Raw genomic sequence first — 15,903 nt, 5'->3', positions numbered from 1 at the left:
AGGAAACCACGAGTTATCGGATTTCAAAGTACGTATCCAGCTGATTCGCGTCGAATTTCTGCAGCTTTTGTACTTCGGAAGATGATAACGCGTGATTTACGGTGGTCGGATTATCGGGCTTTGATTAACTTAATTTTAGTAAATTATCAACAGAGTCAACTAATGAAACGAAGTCGGATAATTATTATAACTCAGATCGGAATTTATTTTACTCGACATTTTTTCCTTCATGGGTCTCGATTTCAGAGTTGGAACAATTGCAGAACATTTTTGTCAACACAATCAGAAATGGAGATGACCAGACATTGGTCGGGTTTGCATGGAATTCCCCATATAAAATGATTATCCATTCACCCGATAAATTCTCCGAAAATTTAAGAGAACAATAAAGGCACGTGTGTGTCACGTATGGTGGTCGTTCAGAAAAAAAAAAAAAAAAAAAAAAAAAACGAAACATCTTTATACTCGCGGCAGGTCGTCTTTAATAAACCGCACATAATTTTTCTTGGGAAATCATTTTCGGGTTTTTCTCCGATAAAAGGTACGTCCATGGGGTTACGACATGAAACACCATTTATAGAAACCTTGGTGTGACCGGTGGACATTTTTTGTGTAGGTGTATGAGAAGTTAATGGGCAGAGATGTAATCGGGAGTGTGATTCAGCAAGTTATGGCGACCGGAGACCCCGCGAAGTCTTTCATGGAGGCATGAAACTTTTACGAGAATATGCCGTATATCGTATACGACGTTTGCTAAAATTGAGAAAAAGTTGACGCGTCAGGTGCACAGTGTGAATGCTTCTCTCACTTTCCCGCCCCTTTATTTCCACCCTCGATCAACTTGATGCAGACCTGTATAAAGTCACGTATTGCCCACAAAAATCGAGGGGTTCACACTATATTAGCTGTGAGAGGTGAAGGATACGGAATTTATCCGATACCATCAATCCGAATCGAACGATACTGTATACCGGTTATTCCAGTCCAATTCCAAAGATTGCTTAGACCCTAAAGACTCTACGATTCGATCGGCGATTTTGTAACACCTCCAAAATGTATTATTCCCATTTTTTCGAGAGTTTTTTTACTTCCAAACAGTTATAGACGAGCAATGATTCCTGTTTTTTTCGAGCCTGTAGGTCTGAAAACCTGTTTTTTTTTTTTTAATCGAGAATTAACTCTTTCACCAATTTTTGGGAACGGTTTTCGACCAACGTTTTTTTTTTTTTTTTTTCTCAATCCAAAGATTTCCATATCGATTTTTAAAACCACATTTTCTTTTCGAACGATTCTTGAATAACGATTATTCTTCTTCGTACCTTCAAACCCAGAGTTTTTAAGCTTCATTTTTTTAAGAAACGCTGTTGAGATTTTCCGAAACAACGTTTTTCCTAAATATTTGTTGGAAACGATTTTTCCTATCAAACCCAAAGGTCTCTTAAAAAAGAGCTGCCGAAGCTTTCCTTGAAACGTTTTAACGTCTAGAAAATTGTCTAGTTGTAAATAAATTTGTTGAAATACCGCGTAGAAAAATGTGTAAAAAATTTCGTATCCTTGAAATGTTAACGGGTTGAATTTTCAGCTCTTTCCTCCCATCGTTTTGAAATTCACGATTACAATCTGGGCCCTGATCGTCAAGTGCAGCGGGATAATTTTAACCTGTAAAAAATATCTCGGGGTTGAGAATATTATTTTGCGTACAAGCTTGACGAAGGATAATGACTGCATCCACTTGTCATCGTTATTAAATTTCTCTCGGTGGTAAATTACAAGTGAGGGCCTTACCTCGCGGCAGAGATATTCAGAACCTCGTTTCCATGCCTTTAGCCTTACCCATGCATGATTGAACTCAGAAAGGTCTATAATGTACGCTTGGAAGCCTGCAGCCTTGCTTCAGAAGCGCGTGTGGGTGAATATCGTTTGTTGTTCCCCTTGAGCGAAGCCAATCCGACAATGTCATTTGATAACCGGACGTGGCCTTGGCGACAATGATCTGGCTAAGGAGAGTTTAACGTGCTTTGTATCGTAGGTATACATAAATAATACACGTTTACTCTGTATATGCATGAATAAACGAGAAAACTCGGCTGCAAGATGAGGAGGAAAACTCGCTGGGCGAAAAAAAAAGGTTGGGGAGAAAATAAGTAGAGGTACCAAGAAAAAACAATTCTTTACACACCCTGATCGTTTCGTTCAGGGAGGAAAAACCTCCGCTGCAGGTGTCGACGAAAACAAATATTTGAAAACAATTTCTCAACAAAAAATTGCTTGCTTTATGTAGGTACCTTTACGGAATGCAGGAATTTTAACGTACGGTCACGAAATTTTCAAGGAAATTTGACAATTTCTTCTTTTTTCTTTGTGTATAGTAAAAGTGACACAGTGAAAGTAGTTTTAATTTGGTAAGATTCGATTTATGGTTTTTTTGATAGATCGATTTATCGATTAATTGGAAAAATAATTAAACGAAGCTAGCGAATAAACGATTAATCGCACTGTCCCAGTTCGTATATTTTAATATACGATACAAGTATTGATATTGTTTTGAATGACGAATCAATGGATGCTGATAAATGATGAAAGATAGTTTTTACAATGTGTGTTTACAAGATTTGTAGGGTAATTTAGAATTTAATTATCTTTAATGATCCAACAATGAGACGACAAAATTGACTTTCAATTAGTTTGCGTCGTAATATCGTTTCGTTTCGTTGATGTTTCAAGTATCTTTCAAGTGATGTTGGAGAAAATTAATACTCCCAAGGAATGATTAAACTTCCTAAAGTCGATTCTTCAAATCAAGGGTCATCGTGTGCCACAGAGTTTAATGGACTTACCGAATACCCGTTATAATAATCATCTGTCAATCGACCAGCAAGTTTACAGGATATTGAATTTCATAAAATATATTTGAGCGCTGACTTGAATATTTTTTGCGAAAATTTTTGAAAGTAGCTGTAAAAAAGCTATTAAGAATTATGAAACGGATGCAATTTATCCCGAAGATTGGAAATTCCCGAACCCGAACTTTCCTTTTCAATTTTCGTTCGCTTCGGGGTTCTTCATCCGTGTTTTTCTACACAGGTATACCTACATTGCTATGTGTATAGGTATACCTATACAACCTACACATAATCTTCTTGAATCAACCGAGCAATTCACTTTTTACCCCGTTAGACGAGATGCCTTCAGCAGGATCCGTTTGCTTTACGGTGTAAACACGGCAAATTCGATTCCCCAGCCTTGTAGGATAAAGCCGCGGAGCCTGACTCGGTGACACCAGGAGTAACGATAAAACACGGCGACGACGGTCACGTTTAAATTGGAAATTAAAACGCAGAGATACTGATACGGCCTTTAAATTGGGTGAATAACGTTTATGGGGCTGCATATAATGCGAATCTTACGCATAAACGAATCTCAGACACATTGAACATTTACTTGAAACAAACAAAGTTGCATTGTGTTGCATGTTCGTTAAGCGAGAGAATGTTATGTACAGGGTGCTTTAGAGTAAACAACGCAGTATGTTCGATTGCCTACCACTGAGGGGAAAAAATATCGGTAAAACAGACCTACCGAGTTTCTTACCGATAATCTCGATAACTGCTGGACCGATTTTCGTTGAATTTTAACAGACGCTTTCGTAGTATACCTGAAGTAACCTAGAAAATATCAACTGAAACATCACTATTATAAAAATACAAGGTTCGTTTTTTTGTTACCGATGATTTAAAAAACTGCTTGTCCGATTTGGGGAACAAATATCGGTAAAACAAACCGAATTTTTTACCGATAATTTCTAAAATGGCTCGACGGATTTTCACGAAATTTAAACAGAAGCTTCCGTAGTGTATCTGAAGTAACGTAGAAACTATGAAATTGAGTTATCTACACTGATTTGTTTCTTGCCGATTATTTCAAAAACTACTTGTCCGATTGGCATGAAATTTTGACAGAAGTTTCCGTGCTATCGCGAAATTGTCGTAGGAGCTATAAATTATAGTGATGTATACATGAAATGTGACTAATTTTCGATAGTGTAGTAATGGTTGAAGGCGTTGTGCGTCAGGTCGCGATGCACTTAAGAAGGCACAAGGCAGATTTTTGCGCGAGCGAAATGAGCGAGTAGGTACGATAAACAAGTTGGCTGCAGTTGAACGTTTGTTCGTGAGTGTGAGAGTTTGTAACCAATTTTCGTCGGCACTGTATCGCGGTGAAGGTTTAACAAGTGTACTCTACCATGGTGAAAACTGGAAACAAGGGAAGAAAAAAGAACATGTAAAAATCCACGCGAGGACTCCGACGAGTTCGTTCAAGTGGGACTTTCTCAAGAGATTACTGCAAATCCACGAGTCACGGAGGGTTTGTACAACTTGCCAGATAACAGCCCTTAAGAAACTGCCAAGTTTCTTATTCCCTGCAGTTCGCCAGCACTACACCCTCTTATACAGCTCAAAGTATTGAAATAAAAGAGGAAAGAGACTGCAGCGGAATTTAGAACAATGCGACCACCGCATAAAAGGAAGCTTTTCCTGCCACTGCTGAACTACTGCTAATAGTTCTGACAGACTCGATTCAACGAATCGATTAGACTCCTTTATGCAGACGGCTCTTCTTTCCGTGTACTATTGCAACGTAATTAATCCGATGTTAGAATTACAGAATTGTAAGGAGTGCGGATTGTATATGTGCGCAAGAATAACGATTATGGAATTGAACTCCAACGAAATGTTTGACTGCAATTTCTTTAAAACCGTTCTCTTATAGCTGTAAAGAATTATTCATTGATCGAGTTTTCAGGGTAGAAGATGTTGATTTCTATTCTATATTTATGTCATGTTAAAATGCCGGCGATTAAGTATGTATTGAAGATATCATCCAAAAAAAGTTTAAAAGTGCAACTATAATTGATGGAAGTAAAGTTGATTGAAAGTACTTGACGCGATGATCATGAAAGCAATTTTCAATTACCAATCGACACTAATTATATTCAATTATTAACAACTATTGTGATGCTTTTACTCCCAAGCGAATACGTTGTTTGTTCAGTAATAAATTCAATATAAATTATAGTTTCAATTATTCAAATTCACTTCTAATCTTCCAGTGCCATTATTATCACTGCACTTGCGGTTCAATTGATCGGTAAAAGCTATCGTGGCTGTCGAAAATTCATTCCAAACCATTTAATAAGAACTTATTGACAAATGAAATGAACTATTGTTCATAAAACTTGAAAGAAACTATCAAATAATGTGACATTATTTGTAAGACACAGTCTAAAGCTTCTAAACGGTATTCCGCTTTTAAATGAGATGTAACAGAGAAGAAAGGAGCTTCGGTGGGTGTTCCAAAAATTCTGTCGCGCGTAGATTGCGAGCAGAATTACAGCGCCTGGTTTAGACTAGATAATCTCTTAGGTATGGTTTTGGGTTTTGTATTATTGTCTGTATCATCCGTCATCTCCAGGACGATCCGTCTTCAGCGTGAATAATGAAAGCTCTTAATTAGCCAGGCCGAATAAAAAATCGGTCCCTGCAGACGAGTTATTAAACAGATAAATAACGGAGGCAGAGCTTTCTCGCGAAAGCCTTTAGCAACTGTGAGGGAAACAGAAGCTAACCTTTTCGGTCGTACATTTTTCAACTCAAAAACAATATTCTGGCTCGAATTTTGTTACTCGATGATTTTTCGGGTCGCTGATCACGAATCTGCAGTCAGAATTTGATAACTTATAAATCCAAGATGGCGGATCCAATATGGCGGATGTAAAATCGAAAAATCTATCAAAATTCGATGATTCTGGTCGAAACTTGTTACTGGGGGATTTTTGGGGTCACTGATCACGAATCTAAATTTAGAATTTGATAACTTATGAATCCAAGATGGCGGATCCACTATGGCGAATGTAAAATCGAAAAAACTGTAAAAATTCGATGATTCTGGTCGAAACTTGTTACTGGGGGATTTTTGGGGTCACTGATCACGAATCTAAATTCAGAATTTGATAACTTATGAATCCAAGATGGCGGATCCAATATGGCGGATGTGAAATCGAAAAAACTGTAAAAATTCGATGATTCTGGTCGAAACTTGTTACTCGAGGGTTTTTGGGGTCACTGATCACGAATCTGAAGTTAGAATTTCATAACTTATAAATCCAAGATGGCGGATGCAAAATCGAAGAAACAATCAAAATAGACATTTCCATATTTTAATAGCCATACGAAGTAACAAAGATGAGGCTAAGACATGGGAATTGTTGAGGTGAGACGCTGAGCATCCCACTGTGACTGAAAGGGTTAACCGAGTATTTATCTATACCCGATCTGTTACGATTCTGCGGCATTCGACTAAGTCGAGGATAGACGCTTTTTAAACCCTCTAATCACTCGCTCTTTGTTCCCTATTATTCTCAACTGTTTCACCCCCTACTTGGGTACTCGTTCACCCAGCAGGTTCTTTGACCTCTCAATTATCAGGGCGCACTGTTACTTCTTCTTCAACGACGCCACATGCCACTTTTGGCTCTACGCCAGACCTACTTTCGAGCTACTGAACCTAGAACACAGCGAATCCTGCCCTACGTTAAACACACTATTATTACCATTGGCATCTGTCGTATTTATTTAAAATCATTGAAATCCTTTACGCCGCATAGATTTTGTGTACTACATTTTTACTTGAAACAATTCTAATATTCTTAATTTATTATTCAGTTACACCGTATTTGTATTCTGCTGTTTATTTTATTTTTTTTTTTTTTAATCTAATTTTTATTGCCAAATTAACATAGTTCGAAATCATCAAAATCCGTTTAAGTACGTATTTAGTTCTGTTTGCTAAATGGAAAATGATTTAGAAAAGTTTGAACCGAAAATCATACAACATATCATTTAAATTTAATGATACAAAATAGAAAATTTCACATTTCTTTTGAAATTCCTTTAGCTCTGACTTGAAAGGTTTGGAAAACAAGCAGAATGAAATCAAATGATGATATTTTTCGTTATAATTTCAAATCGGTGGGAAAAAATTTTTTTTAATTCTCTAAGAAAATATTCGGCTAAAGTTCTTGTTTGTAAATCGCTTGGTTTTTTTCTCTATCGCGGAAAATTTTTCGTTTCCCTTTCTACGGGCAGTTTGAAAAATAAACTCACGATTCCACATGCATAATTTTTCCAATAATAACCGGAATAGCTGCTCACTGTTCGCCTTATCTCTACGCATCGTAACGATTTTAACGCGTAGCGTGGCGATAATCTCGGTGCTTGTGGATCTTTCGAATCTCAAATTAAATATTTGACTTGTAATAATAAATATATGCAGATCTATATTTACCAAGACTACATATTATTTTCTCTATCCGTGGTGTCGAATTTTGATTTTTTCACACGAAACCGCACAATTCATGGAATGTTTTACGGTAAGGAGAAAAAATCGTGCAACACAAGACGTTGTTATCGATAATAATTAAGAATACAAAGAAAGACCGAAGAAGAACGTTTTTTCCTTTCAACAATACCGTCGGACTTTTCTTTTAATTTCTCCTCCATCGTTGCGCTTTTCCTTTTTTCCTTCCCTTCTCTTGGATCTCATTCTGCAGCGTGAGTATCAAGTTAATTATATCGTTGGATTGCTACGTTTGTTAGATTCGAGCTTTTCTTTCGACGCCCACGCGATACGGTCCTACATTTACTTTTATTTTTCCCCATTTGGGTAGATATTACTTTGCTTCTTTTTACGGGGAACAAATAATCGCCCAAGTATATCTCGCCTCACGACAACCGTTACACAAAAGCTCGGAACAATTTCACGCGCGCGTTACACTTTGCGTGAAGTAGTTTCGTTTTCATTACACGCACGCACAGCGCGTGGTACATTTATGGGAGGAGTAGATTATACGATCCGGTGAAAAAAAAATTTCACGCAGATCTTTCTTTCTCTTCTTTCGGTTTTCTCTCTCTCTTTTTATTTCACCTCGACTTTCATAATTCTCATCGAGGGGTCGCCGAGGGCTGTTTTCGTATCGCAAAGAGTGTAGCGAATTTCTCCCTCAAGGCATATCCGCATCAATATTTCATTTGAATGTATCAAGAAAAAGTCCTGCACATGCTATTTCCAAGTCCTTTGTGAAATTCTTGTACTGCTTTCGAGCTTTGAAATATCGACTCCAGAAGTTGTGTCACAAATATCTGATGAATATACGTATTGTAATTTCCGGCACTGTTTTCCAACCAAGTTCCTGCTCAATTCTTCTCAATTTCAAAAACGAAAGCCAGTTCACATATCGGATAAGTTGTCTGCTACAAATGCTGCAGAATTAACGCATCGCGATAAAACTATAGTAATTTTCTTATCAGGTTTAGTTGTAACTGAAATTTCAAGATCGTCAAGTATAAAAATTTTGTTACAGGTTTTATTTACAAAATACACAATTCTCTGTAGCTACTTAACAATATATAAATATCATTTGGCATTATAAAGTACATAACGGATTCGTATATTGAAATGAACTTTTCTTTTTTTATAGATCCCATTAATTTTTAACTTCAATAAAAAGAACGTTATGAGAAATTACGATTTAATCTTCCTCGCGAGTCGTGGAATTTTCATTTCTTAGAGAGAATTAACGAGCAGAGTGAAACTAATTACATGGTATACCATGTGGGCTGAACCACTCAGCAGCGTGGTACGAAATGTTCCTTAATGCACATTATTATTATACATCGGCAATATTACTCCATCGTTCGAGAATATATATGTATGCATAGGTACAACGTATATTCGTGAAGTTGCTTCCTGCAAGGAGACGTCTAACCCAAAATCGATGTACGTAGGAATACAACATTGATGTTGGTACCAGCTACACGTAGACAATCTTACACTCTTATTTCGTGCAGACTCGAGCATCCAATTAAACGTGTACAATTCGTACCGTAATGATTATCAAATGTGTACATACCGCTTGTTGACGTAAAATTGAAAACTAATTAGTCCCGTGGCAGAAAAGTTCAAAGGTGATTTTTCATTTGCAGATCGCGCGCTTCTACCCTCTGAAAATTTATTTAATATTCACTTACCGACGAGAGAAGCCGACGGAAAATTGTGTAAACGAATCAGATCGTACAAAATTCAACATCGTGACGTTCGTATCAGTTTTGGAAATTTTTTTACCGTTTGATATTTTACTAAATATAAGAATATACATGATTAGACGAGTTTGCATGTCTTGATCGAAAATTAATGGATGTCCCCGTATACCTACAATCTATAACTAAAAGTTTTATCAAACAAATTTTACTGGGTGAAATTTAGAGTTAACGTCGCGAATACGGGGAGCAAAATCATCATAGATTACCGCGAGGAAATTCCATTTGCAATATTGTCTGCTGTCGTAAAAATATGTCATAAATAGATTCGTCAAACGATTATCGATCCGCGTGGATTTAATTTATCGCTAGATATCCAATGAGCTGGCTGAATCGAACTGATCTTTCTATTAAGTAGAAAATATCTAAGGCATTAAAAATGAAAAAATTCGTGAATTGATTTTTTTCCATTCACCAGCGAGTGATAATTCGAGTCTGGTGAAAAGTTTCAATTTTTTCATCTCACGTGCTTCATCGAGCCTGAAGCTCGAAGAAGGTGTTGCACAGTAGTGGATGGGCGGACAAAGAACCTTTTTGCGGACGTTGAAAGGAGTCCGATCGACGTGACTCGAAATTGGCCCCGAAAATGGAGGGTCCAACGGACATTCGCTTACTACATATATATATATATAGCAACCGCCGCCAACTCTCGACAAGGAAAACAAATCCTTTTTTTATCACTGGCGGACCTCCCTTCAAATTCCTCGTTTCAACTTTTCGATTTGCTAACACTTTTTCGGCTCGAAAAATTACGTTACAAGTGTAAATAACATGTAGGAAACTGCACACGTGCTGTAAAAGTATTGAGTGATGGTGAGCGATAGTTGGTGTCTAACTGTTTGTTGCTAAGGAATTATAAAATACAATGTTGTATATTATGCAGAATGAATTGCTAACCACTGAATGGTTTAACGCGCATGCGCTAAAATTCGAGAGCAAGACCTGTTGTTTCGTCAGGGCTACCAACATTTTTGAGGTTAGATATATCACGGCGACCTGTCATCTGAATTTATAAATGTTGCTTGCCCTGACAAAAAAACTGCTCTTGCTCTCGACTTTTAGCGCGTGCGCATTAAACTATTCAGTCGTTAGTAATTCACTCTGTATATCTCTGTTAGTATGGTTCTTTCAAAAGATCATTTTTGAATTTTGATAATTTCCTTATTTTTTCATATTTTTATCTCAACTCTAATCCGTGGATCCAATAGGTCGACCTAAATCCCAAGTCATTCGATGTTGCCATATTGGATCCGCCATTTTGAATTTTCAAATTTCCAGTTCAGATACGTAATCAGCGACGTCGAAAACCCGAGAATACTGAATTTTATCTAAATCGCATGACTTTGGATTTTGGTTCGCCATATTGGATCCGCCATTTTGAATTTTCAAATTTCGAGTTGATATTCGTAATCAGTGACCCAAGAAATCCTTCCGCACCAAATTTGATCGAAATCTGTTGGTTGGATTTAATGTGCTCCTGAAAGGGTTAAATGGGGAAATCCACCCTTTTACGGGCTCGGGTTAGTTTAGAGATAAAAATCTGAAAAAGTTACGGAATTGTTTTTGAATTATTCATAGCTGATTTAGGGAATGAGCCGTTCGAAATTTAAAAATGACCTTTTCAAAGACTACCCCAACGTGTATGTACAGAATAATATTACACGCGGATGAAACTTCGATATCTCAACTTGAACGAATTATTCATATTTACAGATATTGAAAGGGGGGAAGAAACATGATGAAGAGCCGCCATCAATTTCGCCGGCGTTTTAGCCTTCAGCCATCCTCTCTCAAGGAGGAACAAGAAGAAGAATTGCCGAAGAATAATAGGTGAGAAAACAACAGCAACAGCATCAGCCCCCAACGCGGAGAGCTTTTACTTAAACAAATATATATTATACACCGGAATCTGTCAAAGTATGAATTATTTATATGCAAACGTACACCGTGAAACTTTTATTTTCTCACCACCCGTGCGGGTCTCGCTTATGCTAATACTAAAACCAACAAACCGACATTTATATTCCGCAAGCTTTAACCTGTCATTTTTTACAACGTGCACTAAGAGATGTAAAGGTGAAATGACAAAAATCGAACTCATTACAGTAGATTTTTGAAAATTATTTCAAGTAATTAGGAAAATCGACGTACAATTTTTCAAAACTCCTTCTAAACTTACATATAATTAAACTCGATTTCTCTGGTTACGATTTTCTCAAATAATTTCTAATACATAAATATAAATTTCATTCGAATTTGTAAAATATAAGACTAGAATGTAGCGAAATTGAAACTGAAACGATTTACAAAAGAGAGAAGCACCGTCTATACGAGGATTTAAATTCACTAACATCGGATCGTGAGGGAATTTTCGAACGTTGAAAAGTTCATTCGTTTTTCCTTCCCGGTTGATTTTCGCTCCCCTATTTTCACCGGGATTAAGTTGAAGCAAAGCGCGGTCCGTGATCGTACTGTATAAAGGGCCAATTTCGAATTAATTCTGATCGCGTTTTATCCACTTTGCATTGACGACGAGCAGCACCGAAAGGCTATCAGAGGCGAACAGCAACAGTACGAAGCAAACGGAAAGCTCGTTTCGTCACAAAATCGTCGTAATGGGAGCGGCGAAAGTTGGAAAATCATCAATCATCAGTCAGTTTCTCTACAATACATTCTCAGCTAAGTACAAACGAACCGTCGAAGAAATGCATCACGGCGACTTCAATGTTTCCGGTATTCAGCTGACTCTTGACATATTGGACACTTCCGGTGCCTACGAATTTCCGGCCATGCGAGCTCTGTCCATTTCCTCCGCTGACGCCTTCATTCTGGTATACGATGTCAACGATTCTAATTCCTTCCTCGAGGCGAAGGTTCTTCGCGCCCAAATACTCGAGACCAAAGGTTACAGCGCTGTGCCAATTGTCGTTGTTGGAAACAAACTCGATCTGGCTGACGAAAATCGCGAGGTAATTATAACGTGCGACGATTCGTCAGTCTTGAATAAAAATCCAGTGAAACTGGTCTTAGGTCTGATTCGTACTCAGAATCAATCAATGTTGGCAAACTTGTGATCAATAGAATTTACTTTGTCGTAACGCGTGGTTAAAAAATTTTTCATCGTCAAATACTTTTGTGATACGGGGTGATTAAAAACGTACGACTCACTGCTAATTATGTAACAAAAAAAAAAATTCAATCAAAGGTTATTTATGAGGTTAGGTCGCCTTGGCGAAGATCCGCTCTCGGATCATTACGCGTGCGCGTTGTATTTTAGCAGACGACTGACCATGCAGTCGTTAGGAATTCACTCTCTGCATAATGTATTGTATAACAAATCGCAAAAGTGAATAATGCTTGAATTTTTTTAAATAAACATTACAAAAGTAATCGTTGAAATCAATGTCTAAATCAAGTTTCGATAGTGTTTTGTCGGAACATAAAAATTGTTTGAAAAAAAATCGCGCACCGTGACCGTCCGCATCAGAGAATTTTCTCTTCGATTTTCCACAAGGTAGAAAGTTAGCCAAAGGCCAGAAAAACTTGATATTGTGAAATTCGTGTTTCCAAGTTGACTTAAAAAAAATTTTATGCCAAGACTACGAAGGTGTCAACTTAATCGTAAAATCAAATTCGTAGTTAGACGTAGAAGTTGTTTCCACCAGGACGCTCTCTTCTCGCGTTTAGGAATTTTGTGTCGACGTGGAATTAACGGAGTCTGGGTAATCCAGGTGGACAGGGAGAGCACGGAGGCGTTGGTGACCGTTGATTGGGAAAACGGTTTCGTCGAGGTCTCGGCTAAGGAGAACACGAATATAAACCAGGTCTTCAAGGAGCTGTTGATACAGGCTAAGGTGAAGTACAACCTGAGTCCAGCTTTGCGACGGAGACGGCGGCAATCCTTACCGCCCCCTCAGCATCTTAGCTCAAGGGTGAGCAGCGCTCACGTTCCGTCACCCTCGCAGCTTCAGCATCTTCAACAGATTCGCGAGCGAAACGACGCCAAGCGAAATTCATGCGTTATTTCCTAATCCTGTAAATTGCGTAGCGCCGATAATAGACTGACGATTAATGTGAAGAAATAAATGAAAATCCTGAAAGTTAATTAAGTAGCAGTTTAGCCTATATATATATACACACCACATTACGTAATACGTACGATATGTATACTATATAATACGTATACAATAGCCGATAACCAAATCATTCCGCGTATATGGATTCGCACGGTCCTGTTTCAGTGCCATTCTATAAACGTGCCTGTAACTTTCTCAGGTTGAAGTCGGTAACGTTGTTATTGTAATAATTCACGTTTCGAAGAAATTTCAGAAATTATATTAAGGGAAAAGAAATTGATATTTTAAAAAACTTGCGACACTACCAAGTCACTGTAAAATTGCAAAATGACGACCTTTTTCCCAACCAATGTTTCGTTACGCTTACGTTACTAACTTCAGCCTCGTGTAACTTTTTGGTTTACGCTACATATGCATATGTTACGTTGATGCGAAATTAGTACGATATCAATTACTCCTTTTATTCTCAAGCGTACAATTCGTTAAAACGGGTATCGTTGAAATAACAAATTATGTAAGGTAATTTAAAAAAGAACCCGGTACTTTGAGCCACACAATCGTGAGGTAAGAGGATCGATTTTTTTTTTCTTTTAAGATCACATCATTGGTGAGGTTTGAGATTTGTTGGGTCGATATATGTATGATGGGTAAGCGAATGAAACCACATGATTTTTAGAGTGTCAAAATTGGCTGTCGATGGCTAACAGCAAAGTCAAAAAATTCGACCTATGAAATTCACGGTCAATTGATTGTATGTAGGAAAAAAAAAATGTGCTATGTTAGTTTTGAAAAGTATTTCATACCCTTTCCGATGCCTCTTTGTTTGCTCGATCATCTTCAACACTCTTGAAGATATTAAAGCCACTAGAACAAGAGTGCGTCTGCCAAATTGAAAAGTCTAAATTAGAGTCATACATTGAAAATATGGATACGCCCTTTTTTTCTTTAGTAGAATACATGAGACGAAGCGAATTAAAACTGTCGATCGAATGTATTTTACTTGCAGAATGCTCGGCTTGACATGGAATGCCTCAATTATAGTTGCCGATACTAAATTTTTGTTAATTAATTAACAAAAAAAAAACCTGTACCACAATTTATTGTTACACTTAGGCCAAATTTTCGTAATATTTACCAACAAGAAAATACAAGAATATTTTCTGCTTGTAATAGCTGCAAACTTCGTTTTCATTTTGTACTTAAAGAACTATATTTTTTGATTGTGATGAAAAATGATAATAATTATAGGGACTGCATATAGTAACTAGAACTACAGTGAGAGAAATTTTTAGTTCTGGTTACCGCTCAGTCTTTAACTATTTTCATTTTTTTCCATGCTTGAACATGTTAACGATCCGATGGATTATTTGATCAAGTGACATGTAACATATGCATAAAGGTGTAATACTGAGGGTATATGCGATGTAAGCACAAGTAGTTTATACGTTGTTACATGTAGAAAGTGTTCCACTATTTCTACTAATGTAATTACAGAACTATAATTACAATATATGCAGCCACTACTTAAAAAATTATTACTTTATTATATATATGTATAGGCAATTGTACCGTAGTTCTCACGAAAATTTTGAAGATGGAGAATTGAAAATTGAACAAGCGAAATGAAATGAAATTGTATACTCTGTAACGATTATCATTATAAGTGTATACTACGACTTATATGAATTTATGGATTGTCTATCGATTACTCTACAATTATAAATTCATCACTACTGTTGTGCCGGTGTCAAGAAATGACTGTTTTTACTACTTTTTACAACTATAATATGGATGTAATGTTAAACTAAAATGAGAAAAAGGCGTTTCCCATAGCCATGCTGTACACATTTTAACTTTTTTTCTGGATGACAATATCATTATGGTTTACATTACTTCCATTCTACTTTTCGTAAACACGTGTTCTAGTACAGTGTTTGAGACTAGGATTCTTAGAAAGCTGAATAATCAAGCATTTCTTCTCTACTGCCTGATTATTCACGTTATACAGTTTAAATAATTCACCCACCAAATCCGAGATTCTTTCTATAATCGCGTTACACCTAATAAATAAGAAACTTGGCTTGTTCAGCCGATGTAGTCTGTTTCCTGAACGTAGCTTCGAACGAATTGACAAAAACGGTGGTCCGTTAAACTTGACACAGTTGATACACCAATTTTCCGTCACTCCTGACAACAAAATTATTTATGTACTATAAAAATGCGCGATAATGTGCATATCGCGGAATGAATAAGTCCATTAGGCTATATATCTATTTTCATTTCCCCAATTATCAACTTCTACAACGATTATCACGATTTGATTTTCGATGATATCTAACTGACAAATTCCTCTCCCTATCACAATTGGTCGTGAATTGCACACGCAACTAATCCGATCGGAAGATTCAGCAACGTTTAATGGGGTTATTGTATTTTACGAAAATAATTTTTCTCGTATCATAGTTACGAAGGTCAAATATTTCTTCAACACGTTCCGAGTCCATGCGACAAAATTATATAAAATTAACAATGAAATAATCTGAAACAACACCGTTTAAATTACGACGGGAATTTCAAACTCAAAACAGATATAACAGTGTCTTGTTTTGTCAGCCAAAATAACTTTGTACTGTTTTCTAATAAATTATCCCAACTGAATTCCTGATATAATT

The 15,903-nt window shown here is 36.9% G+C and overlaps 1 protein-coding gene across 3 annotated transcripts in view; it reads left to right on the top strand.

Moving 5' to 3' along the window:
- Positions 1 to 15,903, top strand: part of LOC107220361 (ras-related protein Rap-2a) — a 29,055-nt gene extending 13,152 nt beyond the window's left edge. The window contains exons 1-4 of one of the 3 annotated variants that reach the window (XM_046745278.1): positions 7,410 to 7,429; positions 10,869 to 10,985; positions 11,695 to 12,124; positions 12,887 to 15,903. In XM_046745278.1, the coding sequence (XP_046601234.1) occupies positions 10,891 to 10,985; positions 11,695 to 12,124; positions 12,887 to 13,186 (825 nt within the window). In that variant the 5' untranslated portion in view covers positions 7,410 to 7,429; positions 10,869 to 10,890 and the 3' untranslated portion in view covers positions 13,187 to 15,903. Of the gene's footprint in view, positions 1 to 7,409; positions 7,430 to 8,817; positions 8,863 to 10,868; positions 10,986 to 11,694; positions 12,125 to 12,886 lie in introns of those variants that run through there. The other 2 variants (XM_046745279.1, XM_015658926.2) reach the window with 2 other exon arrangements.

Source organism: Neodiprion lecontei, chromosome 7, assembly GCF_021901455.1.
Source record: "Neodiprion lecontei isolate iyNeoLeco1 chromosome 7, iyNeoLeco1.1, whole genome shotgun sequence".
Taxonomy (NCBI): Eukaryota; Metazoa; Arthropoda; class Insecta; order Hymenoptera; family Diprionidae; genus Neodiprion; species Neodiprion lecontei.
Note: the sequence above shows the minus strand (reverse complement) of the source record. Positions and strands in the feature narration are given on the sequence as shown.